Genomic DNA, 20,996 nt, shown 5'->3' on the forward strand with positions numbered 1-20,996 from the left:
TTACTTTTATTATATATATATATATATATATATATATATATATATATATATATATATATATATATATATATATATATATATATATATATATATATATATATATAAAATATTATTGTTGTAATCAAATTATCTTATTTTTTATGTCTGTAGTATTTTTTCTTTCTTTATTATTTTATTGTTTTTGAATCTTTTGGAAGCAGGGGTTTTCTACTCCTCGTGGTGAACCCTCATGTTTTAAGCGTTTGGAAATTGTATTGTTTATTGAATGCCATGACACTTCATTTTAGACTCATGCTATGTGGTAAATAAAATCAACTTTCTTCAAGTGTTTGACTCTTTAATCTACATTTAAAAAAATCATCGAACAGTCTGTTTTTGGCATAATGACTGATATTGATGTACTGGGTTTAACCACCCACAGCTGCCCCTGACCCCTTTTCTCACTCTCTCTCTCTTTCTCTCTCTCTCTCTCTCTCTCTCTCTCTCTCTCTCTCTCTCTCTCTCTCTCTCTCTCTCTCTCTCTCTCTCTCTCTCTCTCTCTTTCTCTCTCTCTCACTCACACACACCCACACACACACACACACAGTAGCTTGTACATTAATGGAGTTGACAGTTCTCTTGCGCACACATATACACACACACATCTACTCTTCCTTCTGCCTCGCACAGCAAACGTGTTTGTGAGCACCAGAAATGGCAATGGTAACTTTGGATAAGCAGAAGACTATAGATCTCCGAAAGAAACATGTTGGGTAAGGATAAGGAAATGTCACTGCAGTCACTCTCAGTATCTATCAGAGGTAATTATGATAAGGTTCCAATTTGCTTATGCTTTTTTTTGTTAGTGGACAGAGTAGAAAATAGTCTTTCTAAGACACACAGCTGAAATAATGCCTACCTGAAGATATTTGAGAAGAGTCTGTGGTTTGTAATGAAACTGATCTGGATCACGTCTGTGTGAAACCTGTCATGACTATTGAATATGTGTCTGAATAAAAAAATCGTAAATGCTTAAACCTAAAATTACTGCAGCAGTCAATTAAGGTGTACACAATTATTTATTATTTGTTATTAATAGTATTTCTTTATCTTGTTTTTCCCAATGTGAAGTCCATCCTGCAAAGTGTTCTTCGGTCATGATCCTATCAAGATTGTGCGAGCAAAGGGCCAGTATATGTACAACGAAAAAGATGAGAAATACCTGGACTGCATAAACAACGTAGCACATGGTTTGTAATTTTACTGTAGAATTTTACTGAAGATATTTTGGAAAAACACATGTATTTGTGGAAAAACACTTTTAAAAAGCACACATGACCTAAACGCTGGAGTTCTTTTGACCTAAGGCTAAGCAGCCTTAAAAAATGTCAAGAAATTAAAAGGGCCCTGCCCATCTGAGCAAAAAGTAGACAAGAAGATGTTATTTGTAATTACATCTAATGTAATTCTAATTTGCATGCTATACAGGATAATTAAATATGCGAATTACATGTATAATATTACAAATCTACACATAATCAATTCAGTAAATTTCATAATAGCCTGCAAAATATGCATATACTGAAAGTTAATTAAGTAAAATTATGAGTAAATAGCAACATTTTTCTTAGAACAAATGTAAATAGCCAAAAAAGTTTTCTATTTGGTATCTAGTTTTATTTTGGTAATATACAACCGTTATAATTTGTAATTCGTTATCATTTATCCTTTTTTTCGATTTATTTCTTTGTCAAATAAATAATAAAGACATATCTTTAGCATGTATTTAACTAGATTTCATTCTTATTAAGATTTAAAATAATCAAGCATTTTTAAAATCTACCAATAAAAGCAGATGTTCTGAATAGAAATACATTTTTATTTAGGAACATTTAAATTATTGTGTCAAAATTTTCATTTTCTTTCCATGGTCACTTTTGCCCTTGTTTTCAGTTAATTTATTAGCTGTTCCTTTCTTGTTCCTAACTTACGAGTCTGTTGCCAACATCTCAGATGTTCGACTTTAATGAGCTCTTTCTGTGTTGTTCTTCAGTGGGTCACTGCCACCCAGATGTTGTCAGTGCGGGAGCAAAGCAAATGGAGCTTCTCAACACCAATTCCCGATTCCTGCATGACAGTCTGGTTCTTTATGCTCAGCGGCTTCAAGCCACCCTTCCCGAAAAGCTCTCTGTGTGCTATTTTGTCAACTCAGGGTAGGTCTGCGAGCAATCTGTATACCTACACATCCTGTTATGAGAGGACAAATCTTGACTGCTAGTCATTGCATATTAACCACTCTCACCTGCAACTTAAAGCACTATGGGTGGAATTGTTGAAAGTACTTAAATTCAAGGTGGATGCAAAACACTAACTACAGGTTAGGACAATGTTACCATAAGGAGAATATTTCAGCAATGCCACAGAATGCTTCCCCAAATTAAAAACATTTCAATGACAAAAAGTAACTTTTCTACTTTAAAGTGCCTCTGTCATGGAGTATTGAAAACTACATTTCATGCAGTGTGTAACAGCCTCATGTGAATGAAAACATCCTACGGTTTATGACTTTGTACATACTTTAATACTCTTGAAAAGAAAGAGTTGACTTAGAAAATATAAATTGTACTGTATACATTCTACCATAACTGTTTGTTGCTTCAACACTTCCTTTATCTGGGTTTTAGTAAATTATTATTATAAAATAATACATCATATAGGAGTCATTGAGATAATTAGGTAAAAACAAATGCATATTATAAGACAATGAAAGTCTGTTGTTGGGGACTCCCAAGACTAAACTACTACTTTTTATTACCCATAATAGGTTCACTATAAAAACTCTGGCATGAAAAGTTTTGATGAATGTTAAAGGTTTATTCAGCTAATTCTAATGCCACTGCAGAACCTTTATTCATAAGGCTTCTCCATTGGTGATGAAATTTCATTACAGAAACATACGAGTAGAATTTACTGAGCTTTGTCTGCACTGTAAAAAATAAATCCCTAAAATGTAGGATAAAAAATGGCAGCTGTGGTTGCCAGTACATTACCGTTAAAAATACGGTACAAACCATAAAAGTAATTTCTCATTTTTACTGTAAATTACCGTATTTTATTATTTATAGAGGTAATATGTCTGTATTTTGAATTACCAACATCTACACATCTTTTGTTACACAGTTAGACACGTTGGCACTCCCATATGCAGGTGGCTCATCACAAACAACTTTTCCCACAAGCAGAAAAGTATATAAATTTAAAGAAGGTGCTCAGTGTGATTCACACAGCTACTAAACACCAGTATGGTAACACGCATAAAATTAAAGTCATGAAATAAACATTGTTTTTCAACATTAGATGTAACATAAATCTCTAATGTACATCACTGATGGGGAAACAACTAAAAAGATCCATAGTAATGTGAACAAAAAGCATAAAAAGTGATGTGCTATACAGGGAATTCTGGGAAAGTCAATTTACGGTTATTCGCCGTACATATTAAGGAAACATACTGTTAACCAGGTTACGGATTTGTACTGTAGCATTTTTACTTTTTTTTTACCTTTGAAATCACAGCTTTTTTATAGTGTGTATTCAAGGAGAGGGAAAGAATACTTTTTAGTGCTTTCTAAAATAACACACTATGGCAATATTGTAATTACTGAATAATGGCTTGATAGAATTTTATGATGGATTCATCCATTCATGTTTATTTCTATAGCACTTAGATTGTGTCAACACAACTTAACATAAAAGTTCAAGTAAATTGAAATGGTGTCAGTTTAGTTCATTTCAGTGTGGTTTAATTTTCACTGCTGAAAGTCCAAACACTGAAGAGCAAATCCATCCATGCGCAGCTCCACTAGTCCCAAAACCAAGCAAGCCAGTGGAGAGGAACAAAACTTCACCAATTGACAAAAGTGAAAGAAAAAAACTTGAGAGAAACCAGCCTCAGTTGGGCATCATCATTTCGCTTCTGGCCAAACTTCTTGCGCAGAGCTGCAGTCTAAGCGTCAGAGGCTGGAGAACTAATTAATAGATGGCTAAGTAGATGTAATGCGATTAAACCCATCAGTTGTTTCATTTTAATGTATAGGTCTGAGGCAAATGATCTGGCGCTGAGGCTGGCTTGGCAGTACACTGGCCACAAAGGCATCATCACACTGGAGAAGTAAGTCAACAGCACAATGTCTGTTACTCTGTGTCTCATTTTTTGCCTGCACTAAGATCTAAACAGTAACTAGGTTCTTAGAAGTGTGAAGCTCACAGCTTAAATATTAACCTTGTCATATGTCTTGTTTTGTGTCTTACTGTAAAAAAAAATAACAACTTATTGCTTATAAAAATATTAAGCATCTGCAAAACTAAAGCTGTGCAAAACAATACATTGCCTGGACCTCAGGTAATTTTGAATAAAGTTTTTGGCTGATTTATTGTATTTTTTTTTTTTTCTGGGACAATTTTTTTCTCAGCAAAAGGTCATTAGAAGATAAGATAACACACAAACATGGTGGAACTTTGTTCCATTGATTCCTCTGAGCTTTTCATTCACTGTTTTTCCTGCAGTGCCTACCATGGTCATGTGTCATCACTCATTGATATCAGTCCATATAAGTTTCATCAGATGGCTGGGGCAGAGCCGAGCCAAAATGTGCACGTGGTGAGTGCAGAAACATGAGATGTTTGACATACTAGATTTGACATAAGGTTAGCATAGTGCTTAGACAGTATTCTTAAAATCAAAACAGTTCAGAGAGGACTAAATTATAATGTTAAAAATAATAATGTTTAAACAATGTTATTTGTAGTCTCTGTTTTAATAGTCAAATGGTGATTTCATGAGCTTGTAATTTGTTTTCTGTATTTTGTTTCTGATTTATGAAGTATCTTAAATGGCAAAACAGAAATTTCTTTAATCTTCAGTGTCGCATAAATGTTGTATTTATATATTCAGGACTATTTATATTAAGGTTATATAACTGACCCGAGACCACATTAAAGTAAAAAGCAATTTGCCTCTTAAATATTTTTAACAAATAAATATTTGCATAGTATAATCATGAGAAAAAAAATTCCCCTCAAATAAAACTCATGTGGTGTGACATTTAACTACATGTAAGTGCAATTAAAATGTACTGTGTGCTTGAAAATGATACCCTAAAATGGCCCATGACAGACCTAAGTGTCAATAAGTGTCTTAAGATAACAAAGAATGTTACCTTTTTATGACATTGCATGGTAAGTTCTAGTTCTAAAATGTCATGATATTTGTAAATTAAAATGTATATAGATATGGTTTGGAATCCATAGATTGACACCTCTGAGGTCTGTTGATGTTTGTGCGATTTATATGTGTGTGTAAACTAGCTTAACAGTCATCACCTCATTGTAGGGAACTCTGACTGTGTAATCAGTCAGTATTGTGTTTCAAGTTACTGATCCTCATCAGCATACGTAACCACTTGCATGTATTTTTTATTGAAAGTGTCTTTTAACAGTGCTTGACCTTTTTTGGGGCCTCTAATGCTAATATTATGCTCCCTGCTTAAACTGAGCTGCATTACAATTCAGGAGGCCTGTGACTTATATGTAATCCTTGCTATGGTGTTGAAATACCTTTCCACAAATAGTGATAAGACTACCCATTACAGTATTTTGTTTATAGCCTGCATGCTGTGGAAAGGGTTTAGCTCAGGTTCCTCTTACTGTTCTGTGTTTAGGGTACATATTGAATTAGCTACAAAGAACCAATTAATTCAAACTAAGAAAATTTGTTGTTAGACCTAAGTTTTATTACATTTTATTACATTTTTTGTATACCAAACAGAGGTCTGTGTTTGTGAACTCTTTTTTTTTAATCATTATTTTTGCAGTTCTGCTTATGAATTATATCCATTTCTAAATATTTGTTTTTCTTAAATGACTACGATTTAAAAACAAAACAAAATGTAAAAATGCATTGTGAGGTGATTTTTTTTCTGCACAGTTGACCAACTATTCTTAGATGTGATTGATAATTATTCAGGCTCTTAGTCCAGATACCTATAGAGGCAAATATCGTGAAGACCACCCAGACCCTGCCACTGCTTATGCTGAAAATGTCAAGGAAGTAATCGAAAAGGCTCATAAAAAGGGACATCAGGTGAGTTAATGCCCGTCAAATTTATTAAAATCTGTATTTTTCACTGTCCTTTAAACTCTGGTCCATTATTAAAAGTTTATTTTTAAAATTATAAATTACAGTTCAGAATGATAACTGTATGAATTAGTTCATAAAACCCCGGATGAGAGGGGAAAAAGATATATAAAAAGAAAAGTTACTTCAACAAACAGTTGGTGCATGAAGAATTGAATAACTGAAATGTGAACATTTGATTCAAAGTGTTTTACACAAAGAATATAGTCAATCAATTATTTTCTAAATTATTGTCATCATGGGTTAATTTTAAAAGTGAAAATTGCACCAGTTGAACCTTAAGCATATTAGTAACAAGGGGAATTATGTGGTCTTTTCCTATGCAGATTGCTGCTTTTATTGCTGAATCACTACAGAGTTGTGGAGGGCAGGTCATTCCTCCAATGGGTTACTTCCAGAAAGTAGCACAGTAAGAACTACAATTAGTTTTTTTTTTTTTTTTTTTGTATTTATTTATTTAATTTTATTTATTTATTATTATTATTATTATTATTATTTTTGCATAATTACTGGTCTGCTGTTCACCCAATAATTTTCAGTTTATTTGTAATAAACGTAATGATTCTGTCAATTACATTCAGCCTGAAATTATTCATACCTCTAGCAAATTCTGACTCAAAGTTACATTTATTCCACAATGTTTTTTTTGTTTTTTTTTGGTCCCTTTATTTTAATGGTTTGTTTGTTGAATTTAATTTACATTGCATCTACATGCCAACTAATTCTAATTAGATTACAAGTAGACTGTTAGGTTGAGCTTAGGGTTGGGGTTAGAGTTAGTGTAAGTTGACATGTACTTGCAAAGTTTCTTATAGTCTGTTGAAGGAGCATATCAACAGATATTAAGCAGACAGTCTCCTAATACTCAAATGGACTATCAAAATAAAGTGTTACCTTTTTTGTTTGTTTGTTTTGTTGTTTTGAAACCCTGTCATACACCCGGCGCAAAACGTGTTTGGCGCTATGTGTTGCTATTTTCAGATCAACACAACCCTTATTTTCACGTTTTGCACCACGTTGTTTAAATTGCAAATTCATTTGCACCACTTTGTGGACTCATGGGTGTTCCGGTCTAAAATAGAGGTGTGTTAGGGCGCATCGTTGACGGGTTGCTATTTTGAGAAACTGAAATAGACTGTGCAATAGACCAGCTGAAACTGGTCTAAAATCCAGCGCAGAACACATTAGTTGTGCATCTTAAATGTGTACACATTGCTTAAAACACACAGGATTTACAGCAATACGCAAACATCTGAAACATATCTGGAGATCTTCATCTTCTTCTTCTCTATTATTTATTATATGTATATTTATATATTTTTTAATAAAAACAAGCTTAGATTTGTCTATCTGTCAGGTTTTGGACCATATGGGGCATGTGATTGGACATAACAAAGTTTTTTGACCACACTTCGTTATTATTGTTCATTTATTCTTTTGCTGGAAATTAGAACTGAATTTAGAAATAGTTTTGAAACAAATCTTTGTGCTTAACAAACTAAATTAAATATTTAGGCTAATGGATGTCTTCAGTGGAGTGCATACAACACTCTTTCCTTGTCCACCAAAGTTAAGGAGTAAAGTAAAGAGAAAGAGGCCAAATAGAGGAGGTTTGTTCTTTATCCTCGCTGTAGATAGTCTATTTAACTGTTTCCTTGCTAGTAAAGCATTCAGTAAAAACTAAACACTACAAACTGAACTACACTGTTCCTATTTACTATGACCTTTTATGTGAAGCTGCTTTGACACAATCTACATCGTATAAGCGCTATACAAATAAAGATGAATTGAACTGAATTACAGCGAGGATAAAGACAAGCCTCCTCTATTTGGCCTCTCTCTCTTTACTTTCTCTCCACTTTTAAAGTCTGCCATGTACATAGCAAGTGCGCTATGGCATGACGCAACTGACTCTTAAAGGCAATAGGAGATGAGACTCTGATTGGTTTAATGTACGTTATGCTCAAAACACACCTATAATAACTCATTAAGAGAATAAACACAACCCTGTTAGACCATGCGTCGAGATGCAAATCGTATTTTTCCCTCCTTAAAAAGCAAAAGTGGATTCGGACATGCCCTTAATGTTTTTGCGCCATGCGCTTTAGACTTTGCACCTAGATCATTAAAATAGAGACCTTACACTGGAAATGACACAGGCTTCTCCCAAAAGCTAATAAGACTATATACAAGAAGCATTGTTGTGGGGAAAAATGCTCATGCCATAATTTCTTACATTTGTTAACAAACTAATAAGTATTTTAATTGTGTTAAATAATTACTTTACATTCAAGTGTGCTGATAATATTCCTGTTGTTTCTAAATCATAAGACATATTTCAGTTAGTTAACATCTCTGACACTGTACCCCAGGCATGTGAGAAACGCTGGAGGCATTTTCATTGCTGATGAGGTCCAGGTGGGCTTTGGAAGAGTGGGGACTCACTTCTGGGGCTTCCAGCTACAGGGAGAAGATTTTGTACCAGATATTGTTACAATGGGCAAACCTATTGGAAATGGCCATCCAATGTCATGCGTGATCACCAGCAGAGAGATTGCTGAAAGCTTCGTGTCTTCTGGAATGGAGTACTTCAACACAGTGAGGACAGCATGTTGTTAATGGCAGGCAGGCAGGCACAAACTTATATGAAAAATATTCTTATTGTAAAGTGTTTCTATTGTTCTTTATCATCAATTAGCAACATAATCTAAACATGTATATACTATAAAGCAATATACTATTAAACTATTGAATTACTAGTAAACTAGTAAATGACTAGTATTAATAAAAAAGCTTGTAAAATACACTATTACCTGTTAAAGTAATCTTTTTGTTTTTGTTTATTTGCAGCTTAGGCACACACAGTGATAATACTGTATACTGTGATAAAATCAGTATTTAATCGCAACAAGAAAAAAATTATACCAGCAGTAGATATAGACCATGTAGAATAATGTTTTATTAAACAAAACCAAAAAGCAAAAGAACATCTGTCTTTGTGCTATCTAGTTTGGCGGTAACCCTGTATCATGTGCTATTGGGCTGGCGGTGCTGAATGTAATTGAGAAGGAAGATCTCCAAGGCAATGCCCTGCATGTCGGAGGTTACCTGACTCAGCTTTTGGAAGATCTGAAGAAAAGACACCCCTTGGTCGGTGATGTGAGGTTGGTTAACTTTCTCCTCTGAATAGTGATGTGCCACAGTGGAAACCTGGCTATGGTTGCATACAGTTAATATTGACCTGGCCTCTTTATGTTAGTCCAATGTAAATAATTTCCCTACGGTTGTTTGTGACATGTACGCTTGGAATAGTGCTGGTGAAAGTATGTCTGGAAATACATAAAGCTAGGTGGTTTAAAGCTGCTGATCAAACATTTTATTCTAATAGGGGACGTGGCCTATTTGTTGGGTTGGAGCTAGTCAAAAATCAGAGTAAAAGGACCCCTGCTACAGCTGAAGCTCAGGATGTTATTTACAGGTAAGAATGAGTTATGCTATGAAGGAGACTTTTTTTATGTAATTGTTTTGTTAAAAAACTATTTAGATTGCACTGTCAGACACAGAGGGAAGCAGACACTTTTTGTCAAATTTTGAATCAGGTTAGTGTGATTTCACTAAGCTAGACATGTTCCTGGAATAAGTTGATCCTGGAACAACATTCCTGTTGTTTTTAAATATTTCCAAAATGATGTTCAGCAGAGCAAGGAAATTTTCACAGTATGTCTGATAATATTTTTTCTTCTGGAGACTAGAATAAAAAGCAGTTTTAAATTTTAACATCAAAATTATTAGCCCCTTTAAGCTAATTTTTTTTCCGACTGTCTACACACTGTAAAAATTAAAGGTTCCTGGAGGCACTTTTTGGGGTTTTTCACATTGCCACACCGCCGGAACCCTCTAAAGAACCTCTAGGCACCATTTCAAAACAGGGCAGTTCTTTGAGGAACTTCAAGGGTTGCTGGAGGAACCCTCTTATTAACACTGTAAAAATGAAAGGTTCATGGAGGCACTTTTTGGGGTTCTTCACATTGCCACGCTGGCGGAACCCTCTAAAGAACCTCTAGGCACCATTTCAAAAGGAGCAGTTCTCTGAGGAACCCTCTTATTAAGAATGACCAGGAACCACCTTGAGTGCTTTGAAGCACCATTTTTTTAATGCTTGTTTTTCCTATCTCTCTTAATTTATGGTTTGTGCAAACATGTTTAATCACAAATTCAATAGACATCTATCTATCTATGTATCTATCAATCTATGTATCTATCTTTCTATCTATACATGTTTATAGATTTTTTTTAAATACAATCGCATTTTTCATAAATAATTACTTTTATTAATCAATATACATCACAATTACATTCACATAATATGATTAATAATGTAATATACATTTTAATGCAAATAATCAAATTTAAATAATGTCTAGCAATAACAGCCAGCAACATCTTCAGCTGTCCACTGCTTCACATTGGAGGTGTCCCTATAAAAGTAAATTAAAAAGTAGTTAACCTGAGAAGTTATGAAAACAAAGGAAATTCACAATATTCCCAGAGCCATTTACTTATCAAGACATATTCACAAAAGATATGCAGAACATTTCTGAATAACAAAAGGAAACATCAATAAAATTAGGAATTGTCTCAATTTATATAATTATTGTAGTGCCCATATACATCAATAAAGACAAAATCCAAATAATGTAAACCTCTCAAATATCTGAGCACAAGCAGAAATAAGACAACACAAAAGCTGTGTATGAAACAACTCCCTCCTTAGTGCACCCCACATATTTTCCTACTCATTCACACAGATAATGCACTATAATTTTGAGTGTACTGCACATGCGATATTGTTATTTTATTCAGGTTGTAGTTATTAGCTTTTTTAAAAATTAACCATTAGTTGATTAAAACACATTAAATAAAGAGTTAAATATGAGTTAAAAATTTAAATCAATTATGCATGAAGGTCAAATATTGATTTTGGACTAAATTTAAGTGGCCTTCAAAATACAGAAATTAATATTACAGGGCTCAACAATAAGTTTTTACAATAATACAATGTAAAAACATGTATATACAGTACTTAATAAGTGCATTGTACCATATTATTAATTTAACTTTAAGTACTGTGGTTAAGGTGCGGTAATATAAAGTTGGTCTTGTTTTTTAAAATATATAAATGAAAGTAAAGCAGTCTGTCAAGTTTACATTATCTGCGAATTGTTTTCTACTTTAATGAAAATATATATTACAAACTCTATTAATGTAACCATTTAGAAGAAAATGCCATGTTTTACTGTAGTTTTTAGAGCTAGGGTGCAGCTATTTTTAATGTCGCTGTGTCTGACGTCACGGGGTTGGTTCCGTTCCCTCAAATGAACTTATATTGTGGAAATAATGGACTGAACATAAAGCCTAATTTAACACAATGCGTGAAGTTGTGGACATGCATCGCAGAGCTGGTACAAAGAGCTGGTACTCGTGTCTAAAATCTAAACTTTTTTTTTTAATATGTTTACTATTTTTCTTTTTTTTTTTTTAATACTGTTCATTTGATGTGCTTTGGTCTACTCTCTCACACTGGTGCAGCGCTGCCTGGGACGGTGACTTACATTCAGATTCGATTACACTAATCTTTCAACATTGAATATGAAGCACGAAAAAACCTGTAAAGTGAAAAATGGCACTGATCTCAGTTTGGTTTAAACATGAACAGAAGTGAGGGGCTATATAGTGAAAAGTGAAAGTACCCGCCTCCATTACGTCAGGTACCAGATCTTGTTAAAGACATTGAGGGCAGTCAGGCATCGTAAAACAGAGAGTGGACCAAAGCACATCAAACAATCGGTAATAAAAGAAAAATTTAAAAAGGTATAAATGTATTTTTATGTTTCGGACATACAGTTCAAGTCAGAATTATTAGCACCCTTGTTTATTTTTTTCCCTAATTTCCAAATTTTCTAATAACTGTTTTATTTTATCTTTGCCATGATGAGAGTAAATAATATTTTACTAGATATTTTTCATAACACTAGTATTCAGCTTAAAGTGACATTTAAAGGCTTAACCAGGTTAATTAGGTTAACTAGGGAGGTAAGGGTAATAAGGCAAGTTATTGTATAACGATGGTTTGTTCTGTAGACTATCAAAAAATATAACTTAAAAGGGCTAGTAATTTTGACCTTAAAATGGCTTTAAAAAAATTAAAAACAGCTTTTCTTCTAGATGAAATAAAACAAATAAGACTTTCTCCAGAAGAAAAAATATTATCAGACATACTGTGAAAATTTCCTTCCTCTGCTAAACATAATTTGGGAAATATAAAAAAAATAAATAAATAAAATTCAAAGTGGGGCTAATAATTCTGACTTTAACTGTAAATGTAATGCTTTTATTTGCACTAGCTCTGTTATGCACATCCAAAACTTCACGCATTGTGTTAAATTAGGCTTTCCAGTCTCCGTGTTCAGTCCATTACTTCCACTGTATCTGTTCAGCTGAGGGAACGGAACCAACCTTGTGACATCAGACAGTGATATTCCAAAATAGCTGCACCCTAGCTCTAAAAATATAAACTATTGTAAAACATGCTCTTTTCTTCAATAATGGTTACATTAATCGAGTTTGTTTATTATATTTTCACTAAACTGGAAATCAATTTACAAATGAATGTAAACTTGACTGAGTGCTTCACTTCAACTTTAAAGGAACAGTTCACCCAAAAAATTAAATTCTGTCATCATTTACTCAACCTTCACTTGTTCCAATCCTGTTTAAGTTTCTTTCGTCTGTTGAACTGAAAACAGAAAACCTATAACCACAATCCATACTTTTGTTATACTGGTTATAATTTATTTTTAACGGTTAAAAATGTTCAGCTTTAATCAAAATATAATGTTTTGCGCTCAACTAAAGAAAAAAAATCAAACAGGTTTGGAACATATTAGAGGTGGGTAAATGATGACAAAATTTTAATTTACTTTAAACCATGTTTATTTGTGAGGTGGTATTAACTAACTCACTACTCTGTAAAAAAACTATAATTTGGTGGACACTTTATAAATATTATTTTAATTGAACAACTATTAATTTTAAATGCATTACCCAAGCACTATGTTGCTTTATCTAATAATAAATACAATTTAATTAAATTCAAGTTCAACGCGGCTTCGTTTTAAACTAACTACTGTAGTCATTTTGGTTAAGCCAGGTTTCAGTAAGACATTAAGATTAGGATTATTAGTGCATTAAGATTGTTGTCTGTTCATTTACAATACGTGCTTTAGGTGCAAGTGGCCTGACGTTTAGAAGACCGAACGTAAAAAAAAAAAAAAGTATTTTCACTTATTTGCCATTTTTCTGGTTTGATTTTTAATAGATTTTTTTCTAGAACACATAGTAAATTAAACTCTTGATCTAATAATACGAGGAACAGACAGTTTCTATGGAGTCAGCCAGATATGCATTACTGTGATTAAAGTGGGACGAGCAAAAGTCTACATGGCTAAAATGTGGATTTTCACTCACTAGTCAAAGCATCCTGAAGATGTTGTCCGGCAGGAATTCAGCTCCAGTACTGCTGTGGTGCAGCCCATCAGCATGGGCAAGCCTAGGACGATCCTAGAAAAGATTCCAATTGTTAATAAAGAGCAGATTTTGTTCTTCACACCATGTTAATAGCCATTCATTCAGAGCAAAAAGTCTGCTGAACCTTTCATGTCCACAGCAGTAAGTAGAAAGCTGTCCAGAAATGATCTGCATTGCAAGTGAAGAGCATCGGACCATTTCAATCTGGCCCTCTGCTACCTAGATTTGATACAGCAAACTTTAAATTTCTAGTCTATATCTGTCACAATGATTTACACATAATATGAATACATCAGAAACAAGCAAATGAGAAAATAAGTGAGTGATTTTAGACACTTTAAAGGTTAAAAGTTTAATGTCATTAGTTCAGTGTTACCCAGCTGGATAATGATTATCAAATAATATTGTTTGTTAAATGAAGTATTTTTACATTTATTTCCAATTCAGTTAGTTACCTAAAAAATACTTACATTTGAGGTGACTCAAACGGCTGTTTGAGAGAATACTGAACAATTTCAGGGTTTATGTGGATGTTCTGAGAAGGAAAAAAGCAGGCCTTATGTACATTATTTGTGTGAATGAATAAAAAATGTATTTAAGTACATAACTTAGACACAATTTGTCACACAGGTAACTGTTTAAGAAACGCAAATAATAACAAATGCCTAATATTACTCACAAACAATATGAGGAAAGAATATTAGATAGCATTGTGGCTAGAAAATAATATAAGCAACCCTGCTCAAGACACTTGCTACACACTGTATATGTAAGGGAAGACAATAAATAAATAAATAAATATATTTGTGGAAAAAAGCCGTCTAATAAGTACGAATGTATAACATTATCTGTTTAATTTGAAATTAACGGTCGCTTGCAATGGCTTTCATGGAAGCTTCTTGTTCAATGACAATAAAATATTTCGACATAAATCAATATTTTACATCATATTATTTATATTTGTGTGAGGTAGACGTGTAATTTGAGTGATTATGTATATCCAGCCGATTGTTATTATCGCAAAATAATGTTTACCCAATCTCATACAACAGCAATCGCTTCGCGAGACGTTCCTAAAACAGGTTACACGACATAATGATGCGTGTAAGTGTAGATATTTGTGTGCAAATCGTCTAATTCTAATCTAATTTGTATATTTATTTTGCCAACTTACTCACCTTCCGTGTGTTAGAGACATAGACTGTAAAATATAGAGATGACAGCAGTCACGAAATGGAGGAAAGGAGCCGTTACAAATCGATATTTGAAAACGCTCCTGCGACCTGCACCTGCGCGTGCACGATGATGCGCGTCCGCGTTATGTTTATATTATTTTGTTAGTTCCGGTTAATTTTTATTTTTTATTTTTTTGCCAACACAATTAATTCCATATCATTAATCCAAGAAACAGATGAAAAAAAAAAACATTTAGTTCAGAAAAATAAAAATGTACACAATACTGCATTCATTAGCAAGTTATCTTTGTTGGTTTATCAAAACAAACTGGAGGAATACTTTTTATTAATAAACCAGAGCCCATAGCCTATATACTTAAGTTTAGTAATAGCTTAAATATTTTTCATGAGAGGATTTTTGAAGAACTGTGTTATGTAGTTCTATTTTTATAAAAATAACAACAACAACAACAATAATAATAATAATAATAATAATAATAATAATAATAATAATAGGTTAATATTTATTATTATTATTGTTAATATTATTATTGCAGAAGTTGTTGTTGTTATTATTATTGTTTTGAATGACAGAAAAATTGACAGAAAATTGAATTAGTCCCCTTTAATTATTATCATTTTCATAATTGTACAAGCCTGTGCATGTTTTTGTCTCTTTTTTCCCTCAGTTGTGGCTTATTTGTATTTTATCCTCCAAAATTTTTTACATTTTCTAATTTTTTCACAATTTCCCAGTCAGCCTCCTAACTGCAATCAAGTTAACATTTAGACTCTAATCATTGATATTTTGTGTTCACAGTGAGTGCCACACAAAAAAGAAAAACAAACACCAAATTTCATATCATTCTAAAAGCACAAATAACTAAGTAAATACTACATACGTAAATGAACAGCCATCTCATTTTCTGGTCTCCACAATTGTCTATTTAATTATGACAAAAAAAAAATCTCTTGGTTCCTTTAAGTGCTAGCTTTTAGAGGAGAGATCCACCAGGAACCATTATATAAGTTCATAGATCTTTCAGTAACTCTTTTTTGAAAATTGAGTTCCTCCAATAACTTTCAAAGTGCTTCGAGGTCTTAGTGTAAGGAAACAGTGACTCCAGAACCTCAGTATTGACAAAAAAGTGCTTGTAGGATCCCAGTTACTGCAAAAGGGTCCTGCAAGCACTGCAAAGACTGTCAGTGGTTCCTTAAGGAACCCCATTTTGAGAGAAAGAGCTTTGAGGCACTTAAAATACATTTTAAAGTTCCTCAACAGAGTACTTGAAGCACCTTTACTTTTTACAGTGCAGATCAAACCATCATTATACAGTAACTTACATAATTACCCTAACCTGCCTAGTTAATTAACCTAGTTACGCCTTTAAATGTCACTTTAAGCTGAATAGAAGTGTCTTGAAAAATGTCTATTAATTTACTGTCATCATGGAAAAGATAAAAGTAAACAGTTATTAGAAATGAGTTATTAAAACTATTATGTTTAGAAATGTGTTGAAAAAAAATCTTCTCTCCGTTAAACAGAAATTGGGGGGGGGGGGGGGGGGATTTACAGGGGGGGCTAATAATTTAGGGGTCTAATAATTCTGACTTCAACTGTATGTTGATCCTGGAACAACAGTCCAATCAGCCAATTAGATTTGAGGGATAAGTTTAAAGTTTATGTTAAAATAGGCTTACAGTTGGAGTTACTGTATGTGTTTCTACATATTTGTTATCCAACTTTTAATTATTTAGCGAAAAAATTACAGTGAGGGTTAGGTACAGGGGTAGGGATTAGAATTTTTAGAATATTATTGAACAGGACTGATATTCCAGGATCAACATAGGTGTTATTCCAGGATCGCATCCTATTTGGCAGGATTTGACCCACCATAGATATCTGTTGGTGTTTGTCATAGCTTGATTTGGTAACTGAATATGCCTTCATCAGTTGAATGGCTGCATCTGTTGGCATTTCTAAAATATATAGTATATTGTAAATTATCTGTTATTCGTAAATGTTTAAATAATAATATAAGATAATGTATCCAAATAATACAATTTTATATCATATAAATATAGAAATGGAGAGAAGGTGGTCAGATTAGACAGATTTGGTAAAAAAAAACAGTAAAATAAGTTTAAGCATTAATACAATTATTTTTAAAGGCTAAAAGAACAGCGGATTCTGCTAAGTGCTGATGGTCCACACCGCAACGTTCTGAAGTTCAAGCCCCCCATGTGCTTTTCCAGAGAGGATGCTGAATTCACAGTGGAGAAGATTGACCAAATTCTGACAGGTAGATTAAAACTGTCCTTCTGGCAGATAATATTGCAACTTCCAGGACTCCTCAGAGTAAGTTCTGGTTTTTTTTTAAATTTTTTTTATTTTTTATTTTAGACTTGGAAAATACTTTGGTCCTCCAAAGGCCTGAAGCAGGAATTTCTGAGACTGGACACAGTAAGAGAAAGGTAAACTTTTAGGTTTTGTTATTATCTACTTATCTAACACAAATACAGAGTTAAATAACTGAGCACTGTTATGTTTTGGTCCCAAGGATGCCAGTGATGAAAATGGCCTTGTACATCCTCCAAATGGCAACAGCCACATGCACACCAGTACAATACCTCTGAGCAAAAAAACTAAAAGAAATTAATCTAATGAAACAGCAAAGGACACTGCTTGTAATTATGTCTGTGACATGTTTCCACGTTTTAATGGATTTACAAGTACAAATTCGCTGTATAAAGTTAACTTTGCCATATATTTTAATGGTGCTAGTAAGACTGCTATCAGTGTTATGATTTATAATGAGCTGTGGAATAATTAAGACTGAGAATGGTATTAGCCTTTTACATGGGATTTATAAAGCACTATCAAAGCCGGAGCTTGTTATTTGAGGGAGAGGCTACAGATAAAGGTTTCAATACACCCATGGTAAATTAGGCACTGCAAATGCACTTTCAACATTGCTTGTTTTGCAACAGTCAGTTAAACTTTACACAAACCTGAGCAGATGCATACTCAGCAGATTCTGCGGATGTATGCTGCAGTGAAACAGCTGGAGAATCACTCCTGTCTTACAGTAATGGAGTGGAAAACACCTTCTAGATAAAAGGGAACATGGAAACAAAGTGATGTAGAATGAAAAAAATTAACTAGAAAAATTATTTTATCCTTAATAAAACACAGACTTGGATAACAGTTCACAGTTATCTAGTTTCACCATACACATATGTCTCAATTCAAGAGTTTTGCAGAATGTGGTAGTGGTATTCACAGACCATCCCAGAAATTAACATTGCCTTGGTTCCCACAACAAAAACACAAAATGATCTTTTTATTGTATTTGAATTATTGCAGTAAATGACCTTTGTGTACTATTTTTACTCATTTTGTTCATTAGGCAAGGCAAGACAAGTTTATTTACATAGCACATTTCCTACACAATAGTAATTCAAAGTGCTTTACATAAACATGAATAAAAGAAACGCGTATAAGATAACAAAAACAACAATGAATAAAAATGATTAAAGACAGATTAAAATGTGTTAAAACAGGGTTTAAAGCAATGAAAAAAAGAAAGACATTATAGTGTGATCTGTCGGATGTAGCAAAGTGCACATTCAGTAAAATTCAGTGATTTGCCTAATGTTTGAGCACATCTGATAATTTATGGAAGCTGATTCCCGCAGCGAGGGGCATAGTAGCTGAAGGCTTATTTACCCTGCTTTGACTGAACCATTGGAATTTCTAGTTTATATGATCCTAAAACTCGGATATGGTTAGGTTTGTATTCAGTGGGCATATCTGTAATCTATTGAGGTCCTAGGCCATTTAGTGATTTATAGACAAGTAGTAATACTTTAATATATATAATTATTATTATTTATTATAAATTCCAGCCACTTTAGTCGACCATGTCCTATACTACCCAAGGTTTTCTAACTTCTCTCTGCCTGCATTCTCTCCCTTTATAAACCCGATAGAGGAATATTTTTCTGCATGGCGGAGGAAAGTGCATGACTGAGAAATTTATATCTGTATTCACCTCCTCCAGGCCATGGAAGAAGCATGTGTTGAAGAGACAATCCTTGTCTCTCGGGGGCCCTTCACAAAATCTAAGTTACAGTTTGTATAATAAAAATAAAAAAAAAAATAAAAATAAAAACTCAATTAAAAAATTTCACACAATTTAGATTTGCCCAACTGTAAGCACATTGTCAGCTTCACACTTTTTGCAAAACATTACACACATTGATTTGCAAAACAATAAAAACTTTATGCATTTTATGCAAAAGCAACAGGTAAGTCTTTAATAAATTTAGAAGGCAATGTTGCAGTAAGTGGACAAGAAAGAATGGGATCCAGGAGACGGGATGTGATTCAAGCAATCTTGGTTGATAATGGTTAGCTATCAATACTGCACTATTTGGTATTCCATGTTTGAAACTTGTGTGCTGTCCTGTGACATTTACAATAAAATGTTTTTGATAGATTGAGGGTGGAGAACATAGGGGAGGCAAGGGGCCCAAGAGAGCTATCATAATGTTTTTTTGGCCAATAATTTGATATGTTAGAGAGAAATTCAGACAAATAAAAATAAAATAATATTCTGAACCACCATACAGTTTTCAGTGTTTGTTGTTTATGTACTATACTTTGTTTTTTAATGCAAAATGTATCTTTAACATGGATGAATTGAATGACTTTACGATGTGGAGAGAAACAAAAAAATAATTGTTTCTGTGTGTTTTGAAGTTTTGTAGTGATCAGCGGTAAAGTCAGGAACTTGTGGAAACTATGGCCCTTTTGATTAAGCTTATCAGTAAGTGGCAATGGAGATCTGTCCTTTGTTCTTCTGAAGGACAAAGGTTCTAAGAGGCCAGAACTTGCAAAACGGCTTCTTGTTCTTATCAACATTCCTTCTAATACATCGTCTCAGACACAGAGAGACACGTGGATCACAATACTTCCATATCACAAACACAGACTGGAATATTTCACTTCATATACATTTAGATTCAAATAATCATGTATATATTTTATGCACTGTATGAGATACTCCACTGTATAAATCTCTGCTTATTAATGTTTATATATGAATGCCTAGTTACAGATTAACATTACATAGTGATGTTTAGACTTTATATATTCACATGAATAACAAGGTATTCTGTAAACTAGAAGGGGTTTGGAAAGCGAATTATGCATATGAAAATATTTAAGACTCATAAATATAAAAACAGTTTAACAGTGGACTATGACTACACAAATGCTGGTCACATTATGAATGACACCCTCCAGTGACCACCTCACCGGATCATCCAATCACAATGCTGGATTTGAAAGGCAGCATCTTTTCAATGATGCCTTCCAGAGAAAGAATGTGTGTGGTGGTGATACACAAAGTGGTAGTGGTGTGGTTTTCAATACAAGTGTTACACCACTGAATGTCTGCAAGACAAAACAAAAGGATTTTCCTCCAGAAATCTCCAGGTTTATTCTTCTCAAAGCTGAACACTCAAGAGACCTATACGTCTGCTGGTTCCATGCATCAAGAGCTACAGGAAGATCCAGCTTCTTCCAACCACTGCATCAACAGAAGCGTTAATATGCCACTTTTCAAACCGGTATTTCAGTATAAAATATTCTAATTAATTAGATGTTTATAACTGATTTTCATTAATAACAAAAACTTCCTCAGTTGTTTGTTATTTTAGAATAAGGTTTACCTTATCAGACTCTAGCTTGTCTTTAGAAAATTAATTACAATTCTTAACTTAATCATCTTCATGATCCATACCTATGTACTTCATTTGTAGTACGTTTAGTCAGTTTAGTTAACATTGTTTATTCTTTTGTTAATAAATACACATTTATTACAATTGTGTCTTCCTTGTGTTGATAATCCAGTAAAAGGCTCTACAAATCAGACAATCTCATTATCCTTCAGGTTTTGACAGATAAAAAACACCTTTACACTTGTATGTTTCAATTAACAAAATTAACAATCAAATAATTTTGACAGTCAAAGCTCTTTGGTGCCCTGTTT

General features: G+C 33.3%; 1 protein-coding gene across 1 annotated transcript; it reads left to right on the forward strand.

The window, feature by feature from the left end:
• The first annotated feature begins 569 nt into the window (after positions 1–569).
• etnppl (ethanolamine-phosphate phospho-lyase) lies at positions 570–19,567 on the forward strand. The gene is made up of 13 exons (XM_056462243.1): positions 570–752; positions 1,111–1,229; positions 2,033–2,192; positions 4,076–4,150; positions 4,546–4,639; positions 6,005–6,121; positions 6,502–6,584; positions 8,548–8,773; positions 9,185–9,339; positions 9,564–9,653; positions 17,110–17,240; positions 17,342–17,412; positions 17,499–19,567. The coding sequence occupies exons 1-13, from the start codon at positions 694–696 to the stop codon at positions 17,595–17,597; spliced, it is 1,479 nt and encodes a 492-aa protein (XP_056318218.1). The 5' UTR covers positions 570–693; the 3' UTR covers positions 17,598–19,567.
• Positions 19,568–20,996: the final 1,429 nt, after the last annotated feature.

This window comes from Danio aesculapii, chromosome 7 (assembly GCF_903798145.1).
Source record: "Danio aesculapii chromosome 7, fDanAes4.1, whole genome shotgun sequence".
Lineage (NCBI taxonomy): Eukaryota > Metazoa > Chordata > Actinopteri > Cypriniformes > Danionidae > Danio > Danio aesculapii.

Bases quoted from the DNA above. Each gene is read 5' to 3' on its own strand.
- etnppl (XM_056462243.1), top strand. From the start codon at position 694: ATGGCAATGGTAACTTTGGATAAGCAGAAGACTATAGATCTCCGAAAG. The intron at 1,230-2,032 runs GTTTGTAATTTT...GTTGTTCTTCAG, and splicing joins CATAAACAACGTAGCACATG to TGGGTCACTGCCACCCAGAT. The intron at 17,413-17,498 runs GTAAACTTTTAG...TTTGGTCCCAAG, and splicing joins CTGGACACAGTAAGAGAAAG to GATGCCAGTGATGAAAATGG.